Source organism: Pecten maximus, chromosome 14 (genome assembly GCF_902652985.1).
Source record: "Pecten maximus chromosome 14, xPecMax1.1, whole genome shotgun sequence".
NCBI classification, from domain to species: domain Eukaryota; kingdom Metazoa; phylum Mollusca; class Bivalvia; order Pectinida; family Pectinidae; genus Pecten; species Pecten maximus.
Genome location: NC_047028.1, coordinates 7,618,292 through 7,643,223, shown reverse-complemented (window position 1 = coordinate 7,643,223; position 24,932 = coordinate 7,618,292). Strand labels below are relative to the sequence as shown.

General features: G+C 36.7%; 2 protein-coding genes across 2 annotated transcripts in view; one reads left to right on the top strand and one right to left on the bottom strand.

The window, feature by feature from the left end:
- The window catches only part of LOC117342114 (leucine-rich repeat-containing protein 63-like), a 13,477-nt gene extending 12,124 nt beyond the window's left edge, over positions 1-1,353 (bottom strand). Inside the window, 1 exon segment of the mRNA XM_033904115.1 lies at positions 1,266-1,353. Within this exon segment, the coding sequence (XP_033760006.1) occupies positions 1,266-1,286 (21 nt within the window). The 5' untranslated portion in view covers positions 1,287-1,353.
- LOC117342115 (agmatinase, mitochondrial-like) lies at positions 1,282-24,932 on the top strand. The gene is made up of 7 exons (XM_033904117.1): positions 1,282-1,536; positions 13,134-13,259; positions 20,758-20,942; positions 21,857-22,057; positions 22,658-22,802; positions 23,376-23,470; positions 24,072-24,932. Exons 1-7 carry the CDS (start codon positions 1,371-1,373, stop codon positions 24,171-24,173), a joined length of 1,020 nt encoding a protein of 339 aa, XP_033760008.1. The 5' UTR covers positions 1,282-1,370; the 3' UTR covers positions 24,174-24,932.

Here is a 24,932-nt window from a genome sequence, read left to right as displayed (position 1 = left end):
GTTAAAATCAGTAGTGTCCAGGATGAATTAGGAAGGTAATGGCAAACAACTCGGAGGACAAATCTGAATTGATCTTATCAAGAGCAAATGAAGGCTAGGGAAATAATAGACCCCAGATTGTTAAAATTAAGTTCAATTACAGATCAAGCAGATAAGATTATAGCTTTATTAGGTGCATTTGGTCCGATACCATAATATGGAATGATACATTAAACACAATCTTAATCTAGTTGAAGCATTAATGGACAAAAGCTCAGGTGCCCCAATTCTCCACAGTTTCTGAATCCTGACAAAGCTAGGTTACGATATAAAATGGTACTTGAAGTTGATCCATCAAATGACCTTAACTTAACGAAACTATAAAACACAAAAAATAAGGATTTGAACCACACCATATCTTAAAATTAACTTTGTGATTATGCAATGCACAGGGTCCATGCCTAGCTATTATTGTGACAAACATATTACTGTGTCATTGAATGGTGCAGAATGCTGCAAGCAGTTTCTTGGCCTCTTTTTCGAATGTTGTTCTGCATCATGGTACAGGTTATAAGGATTCAAAGCTTCTGGTCACATATAAATTAATTCTTACATTTCAATATCCTGCACCATCTTACATCATGGTAACATGTTTGTCAAACTCATAGCCTATTAGGCATGAACCCTGTATGCGTGTACTGTAGCCTATTAGTATTAATGGAAAACTATGAATCTGTTTTAAAATAGAACTTTGGAGTAAGAGGCTTCTAGAACATGAATCCTGGCACTGTGTCTGCTTTACGGGTTTTTTTTTTTCACTACATGGAAGTCCGAGTGGATTCTGACACTCATACCTTCGCCAGATTTCATATATTTAATGCCGTAGGCCTACTGTAGGCCAGACCATTCTGTCCACGTACGTGTCCCTCTGTCTGGCCAAATGGTCAGTCATCCGGGACATGCTAGCCACAGCTTCCTCTGGCCCTGACACCAGACATGGTCATTCTGGCAGACCTATATCTTGTAAAGAGTCAGAGCTCACCAATTTATGAAAATGTGGAATAATCACCGTTTTACTTCGGTGTCGCTTAAAGTTTTGGCAAGGATGTCGTTAGGCCTACTGCTGTGTTCATATGAATTCTGAAGGTTACATAACGTTTGCGTCAATATAGTCAATTAAAACGTATTGATATCTTAAGGACATCTTAAATTATTCTTCGTGATTGTAAGTCGTTTTAGAAATCATGAACATGAAATAATACAAAGTTACAAAATAATACACTTACGGACGGTCCACTTGCCGCCATCTTGACGCTGTAACCATACCAACTTCCGTGACTTTTTCTCGTGAAGTCTCGAAGGAAGCGAGACCAAGACGAGCACCTGTTAACATGTTAGGCCGGGTATCAAGAGCGTCTGCTACAAAGGTATCGAGATATTTTTCAAGTACGTGTCGTTCCAATGGAAAATTTAATGAACCATTATCGGGACACGATATGCCGAGAGCTGGAGGAATCGCTTCGATGATGCGACTGCCAGTACAAGATGATGCGAGCGGTAAGACAAAGTTTTAATAGATAACACGGTTGTCCGACAACGTCGGTAGCGTGTACTTTCCAAGTCCGTGAGAGTTGCAAGTTACACGGAGGGGACACCGGTCGCCGTGAGAGTTGCAAGATCCGTGAGAGTTGCAAGTCAGAACAGTTTGTCATTGAAACAGGTCATGAGTTGTGTGTTTTACGTTATTAAACATGTTTATAAAAACGCAATGACAGTCGCCGCCGACATTGTAACGCGATCATTGTAACTGTGCAAACATGTTTCAAATATAACTAGTGTTAACTTAGCATTATGATTATTTAATTGTGACTGGACAATCTCTTAAGTATTGCCAATCAAGGTATTACCTGAAAACCTGCGACCTCACGCTAGGTAAGCAGGCCACGCGAGGTGTCGCTTGCGGTAAAGTTGAAAGGATCGGCCGCCCGATCGTGCCGAGTGACGTGACCAGTCAAAACAATCCACAGGTGTTAGCTATGCTCAGGCATTTTTATTTTTTATCAATATACTTGCAACCTGTATGTTTATGCATGAAGCATCTCTTAGGCATGCCAATAAAAAAACCAGAATGAAGATGTGTGGATTTTTGGATTTTTAATGATTTTTTTTTAATTTCGGAAATTTGGTAATTCTTGTCAGCTTTGTCAACCATTTTTCAAAAAATGCGTCAGTATGAAAAAAAAAAAATTTTCAAAGTGATTTTGGCGATATTTACATAAACCACAATATAAAAATATATGTATTTTATCATATGAAAGCAAATTTGGCGTCTAAAACATAAATTTTTTTTTTATCTCTGCGCAAAGATGCCACAATTTAAAAAAAAAACAAGCAAATTATCTCCCTTTGCAATTATCTACAATTTTGCTTTCTTCGCCAAAGAAAATACACACACCTGTCTAAAACATGTAAACTAGAAAAATAAGAAGTAACATTTAAATATCTGTATGAAAAGCATCAAATTAATCAGGGACTGTGTCTGTGACCGTATCTTTGACATTGTTAGAATTAAGACGACTGTCAAATATATTGAAATCACATGAAAATGTATTTTTAACAACACTTGGAAATAATCATTGAGATTTTTAGGAACATACCAAGTCTATATCAGTCCCGATTTTACTTTCACTAGTTTCAATTTCACAGTAACAAACTTGCACAATATTCGTCACAATCACGTCGGAACGATCGCTTACGTAACTTGTCGTGAGTTACGATACTCAACTATAAGTTAGTGGATTATACATGCTATATAGATAAATTCTTTCATGAAAATGTTTCATTGGTGCAGTACCATTACTATCTTTTAAATTAATAACTTAATTAAGTTGTACATCGACAAAATTGAAGTGTTATGCATTTTCAAATGCTAAAACCAAACCTGCATGAAAGTGAAAGTAGATAATGTCAACATGGTCTGTGGCTTACCATAGTCGTAACGGACCCCATTTTATTTTTTTCATATGGTCATTTCGAACAAAAAGCGGAATAATCACACATCTTTTATGGTATGTATGTATATATAGAACATGTGTTAAATTAAATAAGAGTATTTTTGACATGTAATCGGCGTTTAAAGAAAAATACACGGATTTACAGATTTCAATTTTGGACCGCATCTTACCGCCATTGATTTTCTCTAAGATTTTTCTCATTAACATAGCCTCAATATCATATATGCATCATCGGTCAATCGAATGTTTGAAAGGTATACGCTTTCATGTGCTAATTTAACGCTATAAAAAGGCGCTTGAGAATGACGTTTTAGGTATAAGGTAAGGTGACCAAAAAAAAGTTACCTCCCCTTTGCCTGAGCATAGCTACAGGTGTCCCAATTAGTGATGGATAATTTTGCAGGTATCAACTATGTTTTGTAGATAATACGACTGGGCATATTTAAAACAGACATGTTGATGTTCTGACCTAATTGTACCAACACATATCGCCTATTTTTACAGTAGTGGTTTCGTAAACGCAACAGGTTATGTATTCTGCTTTTGATGTATTTAAGAGACCATTTATTACAATAATAAAGTGATAGTTAATCATTCAGATAAAAAATATAATCTTGCAAAGATTATACTGTACAAATGTTTAACTTTTGTGTCACAAATGAAACGTGTACTGTACTATTTTGGGGCCTACTGTAGCTACGCATTGCCCGATCCGCGAGCGGCTTCGCGCAAAAACCATCATAATTATCGCGAAATGAAGAACGTTTAACGATCAATTAATATTGAATTAAATGAAAAACTATCATTTTACTTACTTATAAATGTGCCATTGTTCAGGCCGCCGTTGTTACGTATCAGATTTACGATGGATGTGTTTGTGTCTAATGATTTTACTCTGCCAAGATTTTCGCCGATATTGTCTCAAATAGTTCGAACTCACGCATATTTTTTGAAGCATAATTTCGAATAATTCGAACAGGTTCGTCAATATTTATTTAATTTTGTTCGAACTAACCGGAGGTTTACCGTATGTCAAATATGAAAGCCCTATATTGTACAGTTAACATTTAGTGGCCAATTCAAGATTAAAGGTAAATTTGGTCGAAGGTCAGTCAAGGTCAGCAGGTCCACAAATGTAATATCAATGGAAAGGCCTTGTCACCAGAAACACACGTCAAATACCTAAGGTATATCCTCAATATTGACACAACACAGTTTTATTAAACTAAAACCTAGCTGTCTACGGATGCCAAAGCCAGGGGCAAATAATTATACCCCAGTGAGCTAATAACCTCATTTGGTGTTTTTGATAATTCAAGACAAAACCTATATCAAACCCAGGTTTTAAACATACTTGAGCCCAGAAAAAAGGTCATTTTAATATGAGGGAGATTTATAGCACTCCATCCATGGTGTCTTCTGGCAAAAGATCAGGTCTCCCGGTCTTCTGGAACTTGAGATTTGACTCCTTTGGCCTCGCAAATAGTTCAAGGTCATTGTTGTTAGGCAACTTCAGCACTCCATAGCAGGTAAATGTACCTACTGGCCCAGGATGTGTACCCTTTTTTTTAAGAACTTAAAAAGAAGATTTTCAAAGGTATCTTTAACTATTTTTTTTAACTATTTGACCCATATGTGATCTTGAAAATAGGTCAAATTCAATAAGGAAAATTCATAGCACTCCATATATAGCAGGTACCTAGTTTGATTAAAAATCTTTTACAAGTATATTGAATTGTATAGTATTCAAGCTAGTTGATAAAGTTTGTAACCGTACTTCTAACATGCCCATGCAATGGGTATCCGTCAACTTGCTGCCTATGTTGGGAGGTTTTTTTTTCAGGTGGTGTAACTTGTAGTAATATGCTATCATAATTAGTTAACCATCTCCCCATCACTTGATATCTGCCCTTAAAGTGACCTCTGTAAGTGATGATGGAAGTATCATTCTGAAAAAAATATCAAAAATATGAAAAAATAAAACCGTTATGAATTTGAATTCAGGAACTTTTTTATTTTTAACATTTATGTAACAGATAAACAAGAGCAAAGTAACTAAACACCATGATAACCGGTATACAGACTTTTGTGGAAAAATACTCTCATTTTAACCAAATTGCTAAAAAGAAAAGATGACCATTATATTGCAAAACTTGTATTTTGAGAATTTGTATTGTCAATAAATAGATCATATTTAAAATTGCTTTGAGTCATTAGTGTTTAAAAAATTTTGAAAATATGATTTAAGGAAATATACATGTTTTATATAAAATACTATCATATATTTTGAGAACTTGAATATAATGGAATGCAAATTTACATGCTGTCAATCATATTACCTGGTAGACTTGTTATTTTTTCCGTCTTTGCAGGAGTTTGTAAGTTGCTTCACAACAACTTCAGATGGTTTAAAGACTAAGCACCCCCTTGTATCTTAACCACTACTATTAACAAGAGGCCCAAGGGGCCTGTATTGCTCACCTGCATTATTTGAGCAAACATCAAAATAATTCTGTTTGTTCATAGCTTAATTTGTTGATGTCTAACAATGCTATAATATATATGATTATGGGGTGGGGATCTCAAATGCTTTAGAGAAATAACCCACAAACAAAGTCAAGATTCAACATGGTTGTGTTTAAAGAAACTATCATTCCCTTGGGGTGGGGAAAGACCCCTGGGCCTATTTTCACATCAGAAATGTGTTCATCTCTTGATGCCCACGCAGTAATATGCTATATATGGTTATGGGGTGGGGATCTGAATGGTTTCAAAGATGTAACCACTGAAATATCAATGTCATACATTACTTAGTTTGAGAGAAATCAATATTGCCAAATGGACACCCCCCCCCCCCCCCCCCCCTTTGACCCTGCCTCTGGGGGGTCAGCCCTATCATTTGTACAATTTTGAATCTACATCTTATGGATGCTATCAGTCAAATATGAGCAATATCTATTGCTTAGTTTAAAAAAAAAAGTAATTTATATCAAATAAGCCAAATTGATCCCTTTTGGCTCTGCCCATCAGGCCCCCAGGGGGTCAGCCCCAACATTTGTACAATTTTGTATCCCTACCGGATAAGAATGCTACCAGACAAATATTAGCGATATTCATCGCTTAGTTTCAGAGAAGAAGTCGTTTATATTACTATAGCCCAACAAAATTCGGTCAAATTCCATTGAGCGGTTATGAAGAAGAAGTCAATTGTTGACGGACAGACAGACCACGTACGCCATGGTATGGTATCAGCTCACCTTGGTCCTTCAGACCAGGTGAGCTAAAAATTAATGATTCAGCAAAACTGAAATAGGTGGCTTATATTTGTTTGTGGAAAACATACACAAAAAAAAGGTAATTGCTTTATAATGCATATTTTAGACTTTTAAAACAGGTCGGATCCAGGAATGGGAAATGCAAGTACAAGTTGAAATTGTCAAATATCACTGTTATACAGGCCGTTTGATTAAGGTCATTTTGGGTTGAACCGACCTGATCCAGCCATAAGAAATGCAAGCACAATTTCATCAGGCCAAATAATACTGTTATACAACAGAGGTTGATTATGAACTCCTGCTTGCATTTCTCATGGCTGGATCAGGGTAGTTCACCTTAAATTGACCATAATCAACATGTATAACAATGCTATTTGACATTCTGAACTTGTGCTTGCATTTCTCATGGTTGGATCAGGTCGGCTCAACTCAAAATGACCATTATAAACCATTATAACAGTGATTTTTTACATTCTGAACTTGTGCTTGCATTTCTCATGGCTGGATCAGGTCGGCTCACCTGAAAATGACCATTATCAACTTGTACGTATAACAGTTATTTTTTACATTCTGAACTCGTGCTTGCATTTCTCATGGCTGGATCAGGTCGGCTCACCCCAAAATGACCATTATCAACATTCTGAACTCGTGCTTGCATTTCTCATGGCTGGATCAGGCTGGTTCACCTTAAATTGACCATAATCAACATGTATAACAATGCTATTTGACATTCTGAACTTGTGCTTGCATTTCTCATGGCTGGATCAGGTCGGCTCAACTGAAAATGACCATTATCAACTTGTATAACAGTTATTTTTTACATTCTGAACTCATGCTTGCATTTCTCATGGCTGGATCAGGGTAGTTCACCTTAGATTGACCATAATCAACATGTATAACAATGCTATTTGACATTTTCAACTTGTGCTTGCATTTCTCATGGCTGCATGGATCAGGTCGGCTCAACTCAAAATGACCATTATAACCCATTATAACAGTGATTTTTTACATTCTGAACTCGTGCTTGCATTTCTCATGGCTGGATCAGGTCGGCTCACCCCAAAATGACCATAATCAACCTGTATAACAGTTATTTTTTACATTCTGAACTCGTGCTTGCATTTCTCATGGCTGGATCAAGTCGGCTCATATCAAAATGACCATAATAAACCATTATAACAGTGATATTTTACATTTTGAATTTGTGCTTGCATTTCTCATGGCTGGATCAGGTCGGCTCACCTGAAAATGACCATTATCAACTTGTATAACAGTTATTTTTTACATTCTGAACTCATGCTTGCATTTCTCATGGCTGGATCAGGGTAGTTCACCTTAAATTGACCATAATAAACATGTATAACAATGATATTTGACATTTTCAACTTGTGCTTGCATTTCTCATGGCTGGATCAGGTCGGCTCAACTCAAAATGACCATTATAAACCATTATAACAGTTATTTTTTACATTGTGGACTCGTGCTTGCATTTCTAATGGCTGGATCAGGCTGGTTCACCTTAAATTGACCATAATCAACATGTATAACAATGATATTTGACATTCTGAACTTGTGCTTGCATTTCTCATGGCTGGATCAGGGTAGTTCACCTTAAATTGACCATAATCAACATGTATAACAATGATATTTGACATTTTCAACTTGTGCTTCCCTTGCATTTCTCATGGCTGGATCAGGTCGGCTGAACTCAAAATGACAATTATAAACTTTTATAACAGTGATTTTTGACATTCTGAACTTGTGCTTGCATTTCTCATGGCTGGATCAGGTCGGCTCAACCCAAAATGACCATTATCAACTTGTATAACAGTTATTTTTTACATTCTGAACTCGTGCTTGCATTTCTCATGGCTGGATCAGGTCGGCTCACCCCAAAATGACCATTATCAACTTGTATAACAGTTATTTTTGACATTTTCAACTCCTGCTTGCATTTCTCATGGCTGGATCAGGTCGGCTCACTCAAAATGACCATTATCAACTGTATAACAGTTATTTTTTACATTCTGGACTTTTGCTTGCATTTCTCATGGCTGGATCTGGTCGGCTCATATCAAAATGACCATAATAAACCATTATAACAGTGATATTTGACATTTTGAACTTGTGCTTGCATTTCTCATGGCTGGATCAGGTTGGCTCAACTCAAAATGACTAAAATAAACCATTATAACAGTGATATTTTACATTTATAATTTGTGCTTGCATTTCTCATGGCTGGATTAGGTCCGCACACCCCATTATGTCCATACCAGTATAACAGTGATATAATTTGAAAAGTTTTTGAAGATTAAAGTGTTAGCTTTTGATAAAATTTTGGCCTGATCTTAAAAGATCTAGGTCACTGATATGACATAATATTGTACATGTAAATAATTTGTTGGATTCAAATCAAACTCTCTGATACTAATGAAGTTGATTTAAATGAAACATCCCTAATAAGTATTAATTGGAAAGTTTGTGTGCTGTTTATAAACTAATCATCCACCTCTGGAGTTATCATAACTTTAAGGAGGCGTGTTAATTTGAAAGAACATGAATTTACAGAGAGTCACAGACAATTACACTTTAACTTTTCATAAAGGTTTGATTTACATACATGTATACACTGGCCATAATAAAATGTGTATGTATATATATTATGTACCTGTAAGAATGATTTCATTGACTTTGAACTTAGAAGTTGGCTGTTTCAGTTCCTTGCATTCTGAGATATACTGTCCTGCAGATCAACAAGTTAAAGTCTGGATGAAAGAAAGTACAAAACAATATTGTATATAACTAGCTGGTGATATACTCATCGGGTCAGTAAACTGGTAAGCATGATACTAATGAAACAAGGTCATATATCTTTAGTTATACACGTACTAATATAAGCACCTATGCTCGGTCCAAAGAATCAGGATTTTTCATTTGAATCTGGAAAATAAATTGATCATAATAAAATACAGCAGTAGATTCTACAGTACGTTTCTGCTAACCTTACCTCTAATTTTGGTACATATGCTTTCCCGACTGTTATATTTTTTCTGCGTTGAAACAGAATCTTTGTTTACGTTTTCACATGCAAACTAGGTGTAACATTCGCCAGTTACAACTGACAACGTTTTACTGATCTTAACGTAGTATTAGCAGTTTTCACGACTTACTTAATATAATTTTGTGATTCCTAGATTTCGGATGTTGACACAATTGATTATCATAATTAACGGTAAAATACTTATATCACGATCTGAAAACTTGTAACTCTCACGGCGGAAATGACAATTTTCAGTGCACATGCGCGCTTGCAACTCTCACGGTACTTGCAAAGTACACGCTACACCTGTAATCGGCCGCTAGCCCTACGAACTAGTGACATGCCCCTGTGTACAGCGTGCCGATACGTATCTAGGTAGCTCCAATTTCCACGGTAACATTTTTGTAAAAAAACATTGTGAAAAAGCTCAAATCAGACAGTTAATATGGTTTAACATGAATATAAAAGGCCGTTTTTTATCATGAAAATTATCAATACAACACTATTTTCATCATTTGAACAAAAACAAGCCTGGCACGACAAAGATAAACACTAATACACAATAATATTATTGTAACTGCTTCACAAAAAAATATATATATAATTATATAGATAAGCTCTCTGAAATGTTTCTGTAACTACCCTAGCAAATATACCAAATCAAAACCTTTGTGGAGGGGTTCATTTCTCAAATCTTTCTCAGCACAAGTGTACTGATCGAAGCACCTTAATTAGCTTTGTCTTTATGTTAACTTGGGCTGTTGGTTACCATATATGCTGGCCCTATATAATTTATAAATACTGCCTGCATGGGCGGTGAACCTTTTATTATAATTTATATTAAAATATATTTATTGTGACATTTTAGGTATTTTCTTTTGAAGTTTACTGCCGGAAAGAAAGCTTGCTAGAAAGTGATATCATTGTGATAATTTGCATTCATTGACTGACATCTATCTTACAACATAATTTTCATAACATTTCTAAGTAAATACTTTTATTTAGAGTGAGCATTGAGTTAAATAATTCAAAATAATGTAATTTTGCATTTATTTTTTTGTAACTTGTTGCTTACATAATTATCTTTCCAAACTTGAATAAAAAAGATCATTGGCCAAGCTTGAAATAATGTTTTTACCCCTTTTTTTTTTATTTAAGTGAGGGAAGGAAGTGTTCCATGCAGGAAGTTATTTTCTAATAGCAAGTTATCTCCCCTTAGTTTTTGTTTGCTAAATGTGTTGCGCGTGAAATGTGTTTTCCGGTCAAAAATGTCACTCACACACTTTCTCCCCCATGAGAATTTTAAAAAGTTGGCAAGTATGCACAAGCAATTCATTTTGAACTTTAATTAGAATCTCCACCAACACTCATTTTCATATTTGAGAAATTGTTTGCCCTTAGATCTTTGAGATAATAAAAGTCATTGTATTTAAGTGGAACTAAAACTTCTACATGACAATGACTTGGGACATGAATTCTAGTGTTTTTCTTTACATGGTTTAAAGCGCCTGAATGAATGGAATCTGATTCCATTTAGAAAATGCAAGATTCAAAAGTCTTTCAATTTATCTTTTCTGGATGACTGTGCTTCAATGACATGCAATAGACCACTAGCCATGAACTGGTTTCTTTTCTGTCATCAACATTTAAATTTTCGCGTCTAGTAGGGGATTTTTTTCACTTTGATAATTTTCCTAACAACAGAATATGTGCTGTAAGAAACAATGACATTGTACCAATTTCACTTGATCCACAGCCACTTGAATATTATAATTGGATCTTGTCACAAATATAGCATGTTTCCATTTGAAGGGATTACAAATGTATGACATTTACTGCTAATTTTGTTGTTACCATGGTAACCAGGTCACTATACTTCGTTTTTTTTTGGGTGAGTCTGTAGACACAACGATGTACCAGCTACTCTTCCTAAACTACTGAGAGAATTTCAACGAAACTTTATGGCAATAACCTTATACATTGTAGATGTGCGTAATCTACCGTATATCATGTTGTAATTTTGTGGTTACCATGGTAACCAGGTCACTATACTTCGTTTTTTGGGTGAGGGGGAATTTTGTCCAGTCAACTCCTCATAAACTTGTGAACTACTTTAAGTCAAACTACACAGGAGTGATAGGGACCATGTGTAAATGTGCATGCATGATATTTCTTGACAGAATTTTTGGTTTCCATGATATCTAGGTTTCAATACCCATATTCTTGTGGAAAACTTTGTCAAGACAACTCGGACAACTCCTATATAGCTATCAACCGATTTCATTTGAAATACACAGGAATGTTAGGGACTCATAATTGTACATATGCATGCAGGTTCTAGTTCTGACTCAAACTCTACCCTCAATCCCATATTTTGTTTGACTCAGACTGTATTTGGTGATAAAGAACGTAGGGAACAATGGTCTTTCTTAGGTTGATAGATCTAGAAAGGCCAGAAGATTTGTTGGTCAATTGCTTCTTACATCCTGTATTTTGAATGTATTTTTCTTACACAGATTAAACATGGCTGAAGTTCAGTGGCAACCCCCACTCCCAAACCTGGGTATTGTTTCTTGGATTTCAAGCAAGAATGATAAGTTTCCAAAGCTTGCATTATGTTGGTAGAAACAAGTCCACTTTAAAGCACAGCAGTCTTGTTGGCAATTGTCTGCTTTTATACTTGATCAGAACCAACAATTTATTATGCAGTTTCTTCCTAGGATCTGTATCTTCCCTTTTCTTCCCAATATTCAGTGTAAGAGAACTTTTTTTTATGTTAAAAACTTCTTGCTTTATTTTACTGAACATGAAATAAAAGGCATTTGATTACCTCTTTTTTTTCTCTTTTGATGTTTCTGTGTTTCCTGTCAGATTTGTAATCAGATAGATTCCAGTACCATTTTCATTTTAACATTTTCATTTTCAAAACTTGTGAAGACCGCTGTTGTAGTACTCTTGATGTCATGTTCTTTTCCTTTCATGGCTCTATCATGTTATCATCTTTCTTTTCACAAGGACATAGGCCATTACATCAGTCACAAGAATTTGAAGTTTACTGGAATAAATACAAAAGCCCACCATTGTTAGAAACTGCTAATTCTGTGTTTCCAATTCCTGACTCCCCAAGTTTATTTATTTGGCTGTGTATATTGCTGTTCCGAAACTATGAGTGATTGACTATGCTATTACGAATGGTTTCAAAAGCTAATTATTTAAATGAGAAAATGCAGCTTTTTACAAAGTTTCCATCCTTATAGACTGGAATGTTTTTCAGGATAGTCTCATTGTGTGATACACTATTGACGCATGTATCTAGTAATTAACACCCAGAGTTAAAATCCGAGATCCTCTATATGTACTATAGTACATCAAGGATATTGGATTTTAACTCTGGATGTTAAATCAATTAAAGTGCCTATAGTGATACCTAATATCAGGGAATGACAATTTTATCAAAACAATATTTTTTCCTTATTTCAGCTACAAGGGTTCATATATCAGTTAATTGCTTTGGAACATGAAACCAAAACCTATTACATGGGTGTGATGGTATGAGCCTTACCCGACATGGCACCTTGTTGTACAAACTGAGACTGAGATAGCACCTTGTTGCTCTAATATTTTACTGTCAGTAGTTATCGCAGAAAAATAAAATCTTGTTTTTGTCAAAAAATTGAGATAGCACCTTGTGGCACTAATGGGATGAAATTACATATATCAATGAAAACAGAATATGTTTTTGGGAGGAAATATCGTAGATCCTATGCATTTGATATTGATTTTTTAATTGAAGTTAAATATATTTCAACGTATTATGTTTGACAGGTTTGTATGCCTGCTTTGTTGGTGTACCCCTAGACATTGGCACGTCTAACAGGGCAGGAACTAGACATGGTCCTCGGCAAATACGGGCAGAATCCTCACTCTTACGCAAGGTCAACATCTCCACAGGTAATCATCACTAACTGCCTTTTCACCTGTCTGCACAGGTAACAAGCTTATATGTATTTGTGCTGCACCCATCAGGTGTTAATTTCAATTTCTTCACAATAACCAAGATGACTTAATAGGTAATGATATTGGACTAGAAGCATGCTGGGATGTTAGACCTCCTAGTTTGAAACTGAATAACTCAATCATTATCAACAATAACTGAAAAGAAAGTCTTACAAACAAATGTCTATTACTTTAGTAGGATGAATGACCAACATGTACTTTTAAGGTGACACTGGATGAATGTAATAACATCTAATTCCTAAAATGACTATGTTGAAAGAATACGTACCAACGGGTAGTCGACCCAAACCTGAACACCAACGTCCCATAGTAATGCTATGATAACCAAACCAAACCAACATCCCATAGTAATGCTATGATAACCAAACCAAACCAACATCCCATAGTAATGCTATGATAACCAAACCAACCCAAACCTAACACCAACATCCCATAGTAATGCTATGATAACCAAACCAACCCAAACCTGAACACCAACATCCCATAGTAATGCTATGGTAACCAAACCAACCCAAACCTGAATACCAACATCCCATAATAATGCTTAATAACCAAACCAACCCAAACCTGGACACCAACATCCCATAGTAATGCTATGATAACCAAACCAAACCTGAACACCAACATCCCATAGTAATGCTATGATAACCAAACCAACCCAAACCTGAATACCAACATCCCATAGTAATGTTATGATAACCAAACCAAACCCAAACCTGAATACCAACATCCCATAGTAATGCTATGATAACCAAACCAAACCTGAATACCAACGTCCCATAGTAATGCTATGATAACCAAACCAACCCAAACCTGAACACCAACATCCCATAGTAATGCTATGATAACCAAACCAAACCAAACCTGAACACCAACGTCCCATAGTAATGCTATGATAACCAAACCAACCCAAACCTGAACACCAACATCCCATAGTAATGCTATGATAACCAAACCAAACCAAACCTGAACACCAACATCCCATAGTAATGCTATGATAACCAAACCAACCCAAACCTGAATACCAACATCCCATAGTAATGCTATGATAACCAAACCAAACCTGAACACCAACATCCCATAGTAATGCTATGATAACCAAACCAAACCAAACCTGAACACCAACATCCCATAGTAATGGTATGATAACCAAACCAACCCAAACCTGAACACCAACATCCCATAGTAATGCTATGATAACCAAACCAAACCTGAACACCAACATCCCATAGTAATGCTATGATAACCAAACCAAACCTGAACACCAACATCCCATAGTAATGCTATGATAACCAAACCAACCCAAACCTGGACACCAACATCCCATAGTAATGCTATGATAACCAAACCAACCCAAACCTGAACACCAACGTCCCATAATAATGCTATGATAACCAAACCCAAACCTGAACACCAACGTCCCATAGTAATGCTATGATAACCAAACCAAACCAAACCAACTTCCCATAGTAATGCTATGATAACCAAACCCAAACCTGAACACCAACGTCCCATAGTAATGCTTAATAACCAAACCAACCCAAACCTGAACACCAACATCCCATAGTAATGCTATGATAACCAAACCAATCCAAACCTGGACACCAACATCCCATAGCAATGCTATGATAACCAAACCAAACCAAACAACATCCCATAGTAATGCTTAATAACCAAACCAAACCCAAACCTGAACACCAACATCCCATAGTAATGCTATGATAACCAAACCAAACCAAACCAACATCCCATAGTAATGCTATGATAACCAAACCAACCCAAACCTGAACACCAACATCCCATAGTAATGCTATGATAACCAAACCAAACCAAACCTGAACACCAACATCCCATAGTAATGCTATGATAACCAAACCAAACCAAACCTGAACACCAACATCCCATAGTAATGCTATGATAACCAAACCAACCCAAACCTGAATACCAACATCCCATAGTAATGCTATGATAACCAAACCAAACCCAAACCTGAACACCAACATCCCATAGTAATGCTATGATAACCAAACCAGCCTAAACCTGAACACCAACGTCCCATAGTAATGCTATGATAACCAAACCAAACCTGAACACCAACATCCCATAGTAATGCTATGATAACCAAACCAACCCAAACCTGAACACCAACATCCCATAGTAATGCTATGATAACCAAACCAACCTAAACCTGAACACCAACGTCCCATAATAATGCTATGATAACCAAACCCAAACCTGAACACCAACGTCCCATAGTAATGCTATGGTAACCAAACCAAACCAAACCAACTTCCCATAGTAATGCTATGATAACCAAACCCAAACCTGAACACCAACGTCCCATAGTAATGCTTAATAACCAAACCAACCCAAACCTGAACACCAACATCCCATAGTAATGCTATGATAACCAAACCAACCCAAACCTGGCCACCAACATCCCATAGCAATGCTATGATAACCAAACCAAACCAAACAACATCCCATAGTAATGCTTAATAACCAAACCAAACCCAAACCTGAACACCAACATCCCATAGTAATGCTATGATAACCAAACCAACCTAAACCTGAACACCAACGTCCCATAGTAATGCTATGATAACCAAACCAACTCAAACCTGAACACCAACATCAACATTAGTAGTAAATTTAATAAACCCACCAGAATCAAATGTTCCAAGAAAATCTTCTTCTCTTCGTAGGCAGTAGAAATTGAAGCAATATAGGACAATTAGGACTTTTTAGGTGCTGTGAAACAGCAACCTCAAGCGGTCATCACCAAATTTTGCTAGAACAAATTCTTTCAGAACTCTCGGGGGAATCAAAATGTGGCTTATTTCAATGATAAATCCTGATGACTTCAGGATGGGACCGGATATATTTGTTCCCAAAAAAACGCTAACACACTAGACAATCTTGTCTCCTTTATTACTTTTTTGTGATTCAGTAATATGATTCACATTATTAGGTCACCTGAGACAAAGTATCAAGTGACTTTTTCTAATTGCCTTTTTGTCCGTCGTCGTCCGTCCGTAAACAATTTACATTCTCGACTTTTTCTCCAAAACCCCTAGACCAAATTCAATGAAATTTGGCAGGAAGCTTCTTTGGCTAAAAGTCAACCAAAATTGTAAATTATATGGTCCGCACCCCCCAGGGGCCTGAGGGGTGGGGCTAAAAAGGGTCAAATTGACTAAAAATTCAAAAATCTTCTTCTCTACTCTCAGATACGATGGAATCAAAACACTCTTCATAGATGGAAGGGTCTTAAGGTGCTTTACCAAAATTGTGAATTTCATGACCCAGGGGTCTCACGTTTGCCCTTGGGGAGGGGGTAAACTTTACTATAGTTTATATTGGGAAATCACATTTTTGACTTTATTTGTTGGATTTGTAATGGAATTCATTCTGATTTGGTTAACATTATCAGCATGGGATGGCATTTTGATGGTATGTACATGTTGGCCCCGACTGACCCCCAGGGGCTGATGGGCGGGGCTAAAAAGGGTCAAATTTACTGAAATTTCTAAATTATTCTTCTCAAGACCCAAATAAGGTAGAATCAAATACTTTTCATAGATGGAAGGGTCTTAAGGTGCTTCAATAAATTTATGAATTTCATGACCCTTGGGTCTCACGTTTGCCCCTGGGGAAGGGGTAAATTTTACTATAGTTTATATTGGGGAAATCACATGTTTGACTATAATTTGTTTGATTTCTATTGAAATTCATTCTAACTTTGTTAACATTATCAGCATAGGATGACAGCTTAATGGTATATACATGTTGGCCCTGACTGACCCCTAGGGGCTGATGGGCGGGGCTAAAAAGGGTCAATTAAATTAATTGAAATATTTCAAATCTCAGGTGACCATTAAGGCCCATGGGCCTCTTGTTATATGTCTGAAGACATCTGTTGAATTTAAATAAATTATAGAAAAACAACTTAAATTGTACACATTCACCTGTATTATCTCTGAGTATTCCTAACTATTTTCTGTGCAAAGTATTACGCTTGCTTCCTGGTTTGTGCGAGGGGAAGATAACTTATAGATACACTCTAGTTGCTGCGATAGTGAAAAGTCACCTCGAGCTCTTGGGTTGATAAAAATAGCCCTCGGTCATCGAATACTGTTTTTAGCCCACCATCATCAGATGGTGGGCTATTCAAATCGCCCTGCGTCCGTGGTCCGTCGTCCGTCCGTCCGTCCGTAAACAATTCTTGTTATCGCTAATCCTCCGAAAGTACTGAAGGGATCTTTCTCAAATTTCATATGTGGGTTCCCCTTGGTGCCTAGTTATGCATATTGCATTTTGAGACCAATCGGAAAACAACATGGCCGACAGGCAGCCATCTTGGATTTTGACAATTGAAGTTTGTTATCGCTATTCCTGAGAAAGTACTGAAGGGATCTTTCTCAAATTTCATATGTAGGTTCCACTTGGTGCCTAGTTATGCATATTGCATTTTGAGACCAATCGGAAAACAACATGGCCGACAGGCAGCCATCTTGGATTTTGATAATTGAAGTTTGTTATCGTTATTTCTGAGAAAGTACTGAAGGGATCTTCCTCAGATTTCATATGTAGGCTCCCCTTGGTACTTAGTTATGCATATTGCATTTTGAGACCAATCGGAAGACAACATGGCCAACAGGCAGCCATCTTGGATTTTGATAATTGAAGTTTGTTATCGCTATTTCTGAGAAAGTACTGAAGGGATCTTTCTCAAATTTCATATGTAGGTTCCACTTGGTGCCTAGTTATGCATATTGCATTTTGAGACCAATCGGAAAACAACATGGCCGACAGGCAGCCATCTTGGATTTTGATAATTGAAGTTTGTTATCGCTATTTCTGAGAAAGTACTGAAGGGATCTTTCTCAGATTTCATATGTAGGCTCCCCTTGGTACTTAGTTATGCATATTGCATGTTGAGACCAATCGGAAGACAACATGGCCGACAGGCAGCCATCTTGGATTTTGATAATTGAAGATTGTTTTCGCTATTTCTGAGAAAGTACTGAAGGGATCTTTCTCAGATTTCATATGTAGGCTCCCCTTGGTAATAAGTTATGCATATTGCATTTTAAGACCAATCAGAAGACAACATGGCTGACAGGCAGCCATCTTGGATTTTGATAATTGAAGTTTGTTATCGCTATTTCTGAGAAAGTACTGAAGGGATCTTTCTCAAATTTCATATGTAGATTCCCCTTGGTGCCTAGTTATGCATATTGCATTTTGAGACCAATCGGAAGACAACATGGCCGACAGGCAGCCATCTTGGATTTTGACAATTGAAGATTGTTATCGCTATTTCTGAGAAAGTACTGAAGGGATCTTTCTCAATTTTCATATGTAGGTTCCCCTTGGTGCCTAGTTATGCATATTGCATTTTGAGACCTATCGGCGGAAAACAACATGGCCGACAGGCAGCCATCTTGGATTTTGACAATTGAAGTTTGTTATCGCTATTTCTCAGAAATTGCTGAAGGGATCTTTCTGAAATTTCATTTGTAGGTTGCCCTCTGTGCCTAGTTATGCATATTGGATTTTGAGACCAGTCAGAAAACAACCTGCCCGACAGGCAGCCATCTTGTATTTTGACAATTGAAGTTTGTTATCGCTATTTTACAGAAGGTACTGAAGGGATCTTCCTGAAATTTCATATGTAGGTTCCCCTTGGTCCCTGGTGTTGCATTTTGGGACCAATCCGAAAACAACAGACAGCCATTATCGCCAAATCTTAAATTTTATATATAGGTTACCCTTGTTTGAAAAGTACTAGAGGGCTGTTTCTGAATTTACACAGATTAGTAAGACTTAGAGGAAGGGAAAAGTAGAGAAAAGATCAATCTGACATGGAACCTTTAAAGATCATTCAATGGTGGGCGCTAAGATCCCTCTGGGATCTCTTGTTAGTCTCTGATTTTCCAATTGGAAATCAATTTGTGAAATGTTTGATTGTTTTTACATTGGATACTTAAAATGAAAGTTGAATACTTCCAATTGGTTCGTCATTTCAGAGAAATAGGCCACACAAAAATGGCCGTGCTGGTTGAGTTGGTTGAAGTGATTATGAGGCGAAACCTAACATTAGCTTGTTTCCGTAACAGAGATTCCTTTAGCAATAAAGAGGTTGCATGTTTTAAATCAGTCGATTGTGAAATGCTTGCACAAAGTATATAACATGAACAACAAGTCACTGGAACAGATAAGGTAGGCTAATTCAACGGAAACAAATTAAATTTCCGAGACGAGTTTGAATGAAAATTGTCAGATCTCTAATTAGGATACAGATAAGTTATTGCATGGAGATAAAAAAAACAGTAAATTGGGTACAATTTAAAAACTTAGAAACCAAAATAAACTAGGAGAGTAATTCACAGGAATCTTTTATATATAGGGAAGCGCATTGTGATTTCACAAGATTAATTGATCTAAGTATGAAACTTAATCACAGTATGCCAATTCAAGTGAGGTTTAAAAACAGAATTTGTCACTGTTCATCACAACTTTAATGCAACCACCGACCTTTTAGGTCACCTGAGACGAAGTCTCAAGTAACCTTTTCTAATCGACTTTTGTCTCGTCGTCCATTCGTAAACAATTTACCTTTTTCGACTTCTTCTCAATAACCAAGAGGCTTAGATACCTGATATTGGGCATATAGCATGCTGGGGTGAAGGGCTATCAAGATTGCTCAAATGAGTGACCTTGACCTTCATTCAAGGTCACAGGGGTCAAATATGCTGAAATCTTAAATACGACTTCTTCTTAATAACCAAGAGGCCAACAGACCTGATATTGGGCCTGTAGCATGCTGGGGTGAAGGGCTATCAAAATTGTTCAAATTAATGCTAATATGAATGACCTTGACCTTCAGCCAAGGTCACAGGGGTCGATTATGCTAAAATCTTTTTAACGTCTTCTGGAGGACCAACACATAGAAAAGATATATTTCGCCTGTAGCGTACTTACTATAGTGAACACATAGACATCACATTCATGGTCACAGGAATCAAATCTACCAAAATATATCAAAATTCAGGTGACCTTTAAGGTCCATGGGCCTCTTGTTAAAGTAAATAGAATTCCTTAAAATTACATAGGATAATCATCAGTAAAACATTCAGGAATGTACTTAACAGAAACAATAAAAATGTCTTCTTATTACTTGCCATTTTATATTTATATAATATTTGCTTTTCTAATGTATTTCAATCCCTCATGCACAGCACCTATTAGAGATTTTGTGACTCTGGTAATAAAATGTTTTAGGTGAAAACATGCCATCCAATAAAAAAGAACAAGTATTAGAGACATGATGATGATGATGATGATGATGATCTATTACAGGTGTATACTTCTTTGTGCATATTGCAATTACAGCAAAAATAGCCTGTAAACTTCTTTGTTGAGCTAGGTGCTTCTCCATATGATTCCTTCCAAGTTGCTGATGTTGGAGATGTAAATTTGAACCTGTACAATCTACCTAAGGCTTGTGAAGATATCCGTAACCATTTCTCTCGCATTGTACAGACCGGGTGTATACCTTTGGCCCTGGGAGGTGACCATACCATGACCTATCCGATTCTACAGGCTATCAGGGTAATTGATGACATAATTTCCATATTAGGCATCCCTACCCCTATAAATAACCCTTATCAGGGTAATTGATGACATAATTGCCATATTAGGCATCACTACTCCTATAAATAACCCCTATAAGGGTAATTGATGACGTAATTTCCATATTATTAGGCATCACTACCCCTATAAATAACCCCTATCAGGGTAATTGATGACATAATTTCCATATTAGGCATCCCTACCCCTATAAATAACCCCTATCAGGGTAATTGATGATGTAATTTCCATATTAGGCATCCCTACCCCTATAAATAACCCCTATCAGGGTAATTGATGACATAATTTCCATATTAGGCATCACTACCCCTATGAATAACCCCTATCAGGGTAATTGATGACATAATTTCCATATTAGGCATCACTACCCCTATGAACATCCCCTGTCAGGGTAATTGATGACATAATTTCCATATTAGGCATCACTACCCCTATGAATAACCCCTATCAGGGTAATTGATGACATAATTTCCATATTAGGCATCACTACCCCTATAAACAACCCCTATCAGGGTAATTGATGACATAATTTCCATATTAGGCATCACTACCCCTATGAATAACCCCTATCAGGGTAATTGATGACATAATTTCCATATTAGGCATCACTACCCCTATGAACATCCCCTGTCAGGGTAATTGATCAGGTAATTGCCTTGTTATGATTCCATAGTAGACACCTCTCCCCCTATAAATGCTTGCAGTCAATATTTTTTTTGCACTGTTCTATTTACTTAAGATTACTTAAATATGATAACTGTCAAAATATGTTTCTTTACAGTTTACACCTAATCATGTGGTAATTTTTGAGGTACACTTACATGAAAACTTTTAACAATGTTATACTCTAAACTTTGGGAAATTTATCAACATAGGACAAGCATGGCCCTGTAGGTTTGGTCCATGTTGATGCCCATGCTGACACCAATGACACAATGCTGGGTGAGAAAATTGCTCATGGGACACCTTTCCGTCGTGCGATGGAGGAGGGCTGCCTGGACGGACATCGCGTTATACAGATTGGTCTTCGTGGTTCTAATTACAACGTCACAGATTACGACTGGGGTAGAGAACAGGTAGGGCTTTTATTGGGGGACTTAAATTTGAACAGGTAGGACTGTCTGTATACAATCCCTCTAAATGCTTGAAAGATGGATTATTCTCAATTTTACTGAGTATTAAAACAGTAATATTTTTGCTCAGATGAAATGTCTAATTGTTTAACAGTGTAGCCCTATCAGTTTATTGTTGTTATGATACATATTAATCTACAGAAAGCATGTATTTTTATAGTTAAGTCCAACTTTTTAAACATGACACCGACGATGAGGACTGTCAGATGTAAACACAAGCAGACGACGTAAGAGTTGTCCCCCTTGAACGCAGATTACTCCGTGCCCTTGAAATGCTATGTAAGATAGATTTATCTTACATAGCTATCTTACATGGGCAAACTCTATCCAACATGGCGAGATATGAGAGAAAAGAGATTTGTCTCACAAATGCAGACTGGACACTGAACTACATGTACTACTATTAGTTGCATAGTTTGTTTAAGTAACCTGATACAGAAAAATATCAGGTCTAGTGACCCGATACAGAAAATGATCAGATCTAAAACAATCTCTTATCTGTGAAGATGGACAGTATTCATATCAGTGGTTTCTTTTGGACAGGGTTTTCGTGTAGTTCTAGGCCATGAGTGTTGGCACAAGTCCTTGACCCCCCTCATGTCCGAGGTGAGAGAGATGATGGGTGACCGCCCTGTCTACATTACCTTTGATATTGATGCCCTTGACCCTGCCTATGCTCCAGGAACAGGTAATAATGGGAAAAGGTTACATCTGGAATTTAATACAATGATCATAGTATTTAAAATTAAAAAAAAAAAACTTTCTTTGATGTACATATTGTTTGGTTCAGGGAATAGTTTCACATTTCTTTGTGTGGTCCTATGCATCAGATGACTAGAGTGTTGTCTTTATCCCCATTTGGTGAGTCTAAGTCGGGCCTTTCCGATTCCAGGACGTTAACAGGATTGAAATAGCTCCCTGTAATGGATTGGGTATGCCATGCTCAAGGGTCTTTACATATTGTTTGGCAGTCCTCTTTGGTCTGATGCTGCTAAGTCAGAGATGTATAAACATATGTGTATCTCTGTAAATTAAATACTAGCTGCATTATATTGCTAAGATGAAGAGGACTCTCTTTAGCTTGATAGGTTGAGCATAGATTAGGAAACTAGAGTTCTTGGTTTTGGTCCCTAGTGGAGTATCAAACTAAAATAAATAATGACCGCTGTTACATAGTAATATTTTATAAGAGAGATGTCTGGTCACAGGTGATTGATCATGACCCAGTTCAGATAATAATACCAGTATGTATTGATAACAGGTACACCAGAAATAGCAGGCCTCACACCTATACAAGGACTGGAGATTGTAAGAGGCTGCCGGGGCATGAATATTGTTGGAGGTGACTTGGTCGAGGTAATATTCTTTTTTTTTTTACTCCTCACTTTAAGCAGGTTTTTTTGTCAGATTCACCAGATTGACACAAATCAGTGATTAGAGTCAGCACCACATAAATGCCTTTCACCAGACAGTAAGCGTTACATGCCGTAGGCCTTTGTGAAACTAACCAGTGTGTTGTTGTTGTTGTTTTTACTGACCAGTATAGACAAAGTTGAAAGGTAACTGAAAAGACAAACAACTCAACAGTCAAAACAAACACTGCTAAAACAACAACAACTTTCTATTTCTTTTTTCTTTTTTTTCAAGATCGTTTTTAGGGTGGGGATTTAATTGCGGACACCCCCCTATTCCTAGATTATTTGCCAAAGTGGTGGTGGTGGTGGTGGGGGGGGGGGAGCTTATATTTGCGGGAGGGGGCTTATTTGCGGTTAAATACAGTAACTTACTGGTTTACTACATGACTGCCTATCGCTTTGTTCGTGTGTATGTAATTTGTTCTGTAACTTTGTTATAGCTTACTAACGGGTATAATCAACGTTTTACAAAGCTTCAGTGATTTCTGTTAACAACATGTCTACCTTCAGAGTATTAATGCAAACAATTTTTTTTTCAACAGGTGTCCCCATCATATGACCCCTTCGGCACAACAGCCTTGACTGGTGCTAACATCCTTTTTGAGATGTTGTGTGTTCTTCCAGAATGTAAATATTTACATTAAGGAACAGGTGACACAAACAGAAATAGTTTTACTGTTTCAATCAGTTTTGGTACACCGCCCCAATTAAAACCTGATCTCTATCATAATCAGAACATCGTACATATTACTCAAAGAGTAGAAACTACTTTTTCTGAATCAAAGAAAAATACTTCTTCACAGAGTTAGCATGAAAATTTATTGAAATGGCTACATGTGGTGTTTCACATTATGCCAACCTATACCATAACACATTTCAGTACAAAAAAAGAAATACACCTACTTATCATAAATTGAAATACATATTTTCAATGTGCCAGTTTAAGCTATAAATCATACACAGCCACGTAGCCAGGCAAGGGGTATGTAACCGGTGGTGGATATCGAGCCAGCAGTATGGTCATATCTACAAGGTGGATTTTCTTTTATATTACACATCAATAAAAACTTAGTGTGATTGATGGTAAGGAAATGCGACACAATTTTAAAGTGATTTTACCTATACTAGAATATTAATATTTTTGGATGCCAAATGCTTGATACCGGTAACTTGATTTATACTTTGTTAATTTGTACTTGTTAATTTATATTGATTTTATTTCTTTACATCAATGTAATTGTTGAATTTTTATAAATATAATCCTGTCATAATTAAATCTTCAATGAATGCAAAAATGTGTTGTTTCATGTGTCTGGAAACGGTTGTCATAGTGCTTATCACTGTAATTGAAGGAGAAATGAAAAATATCTTGCCAGTGCTGGGCCTTGACTTCTCTTTCTCTC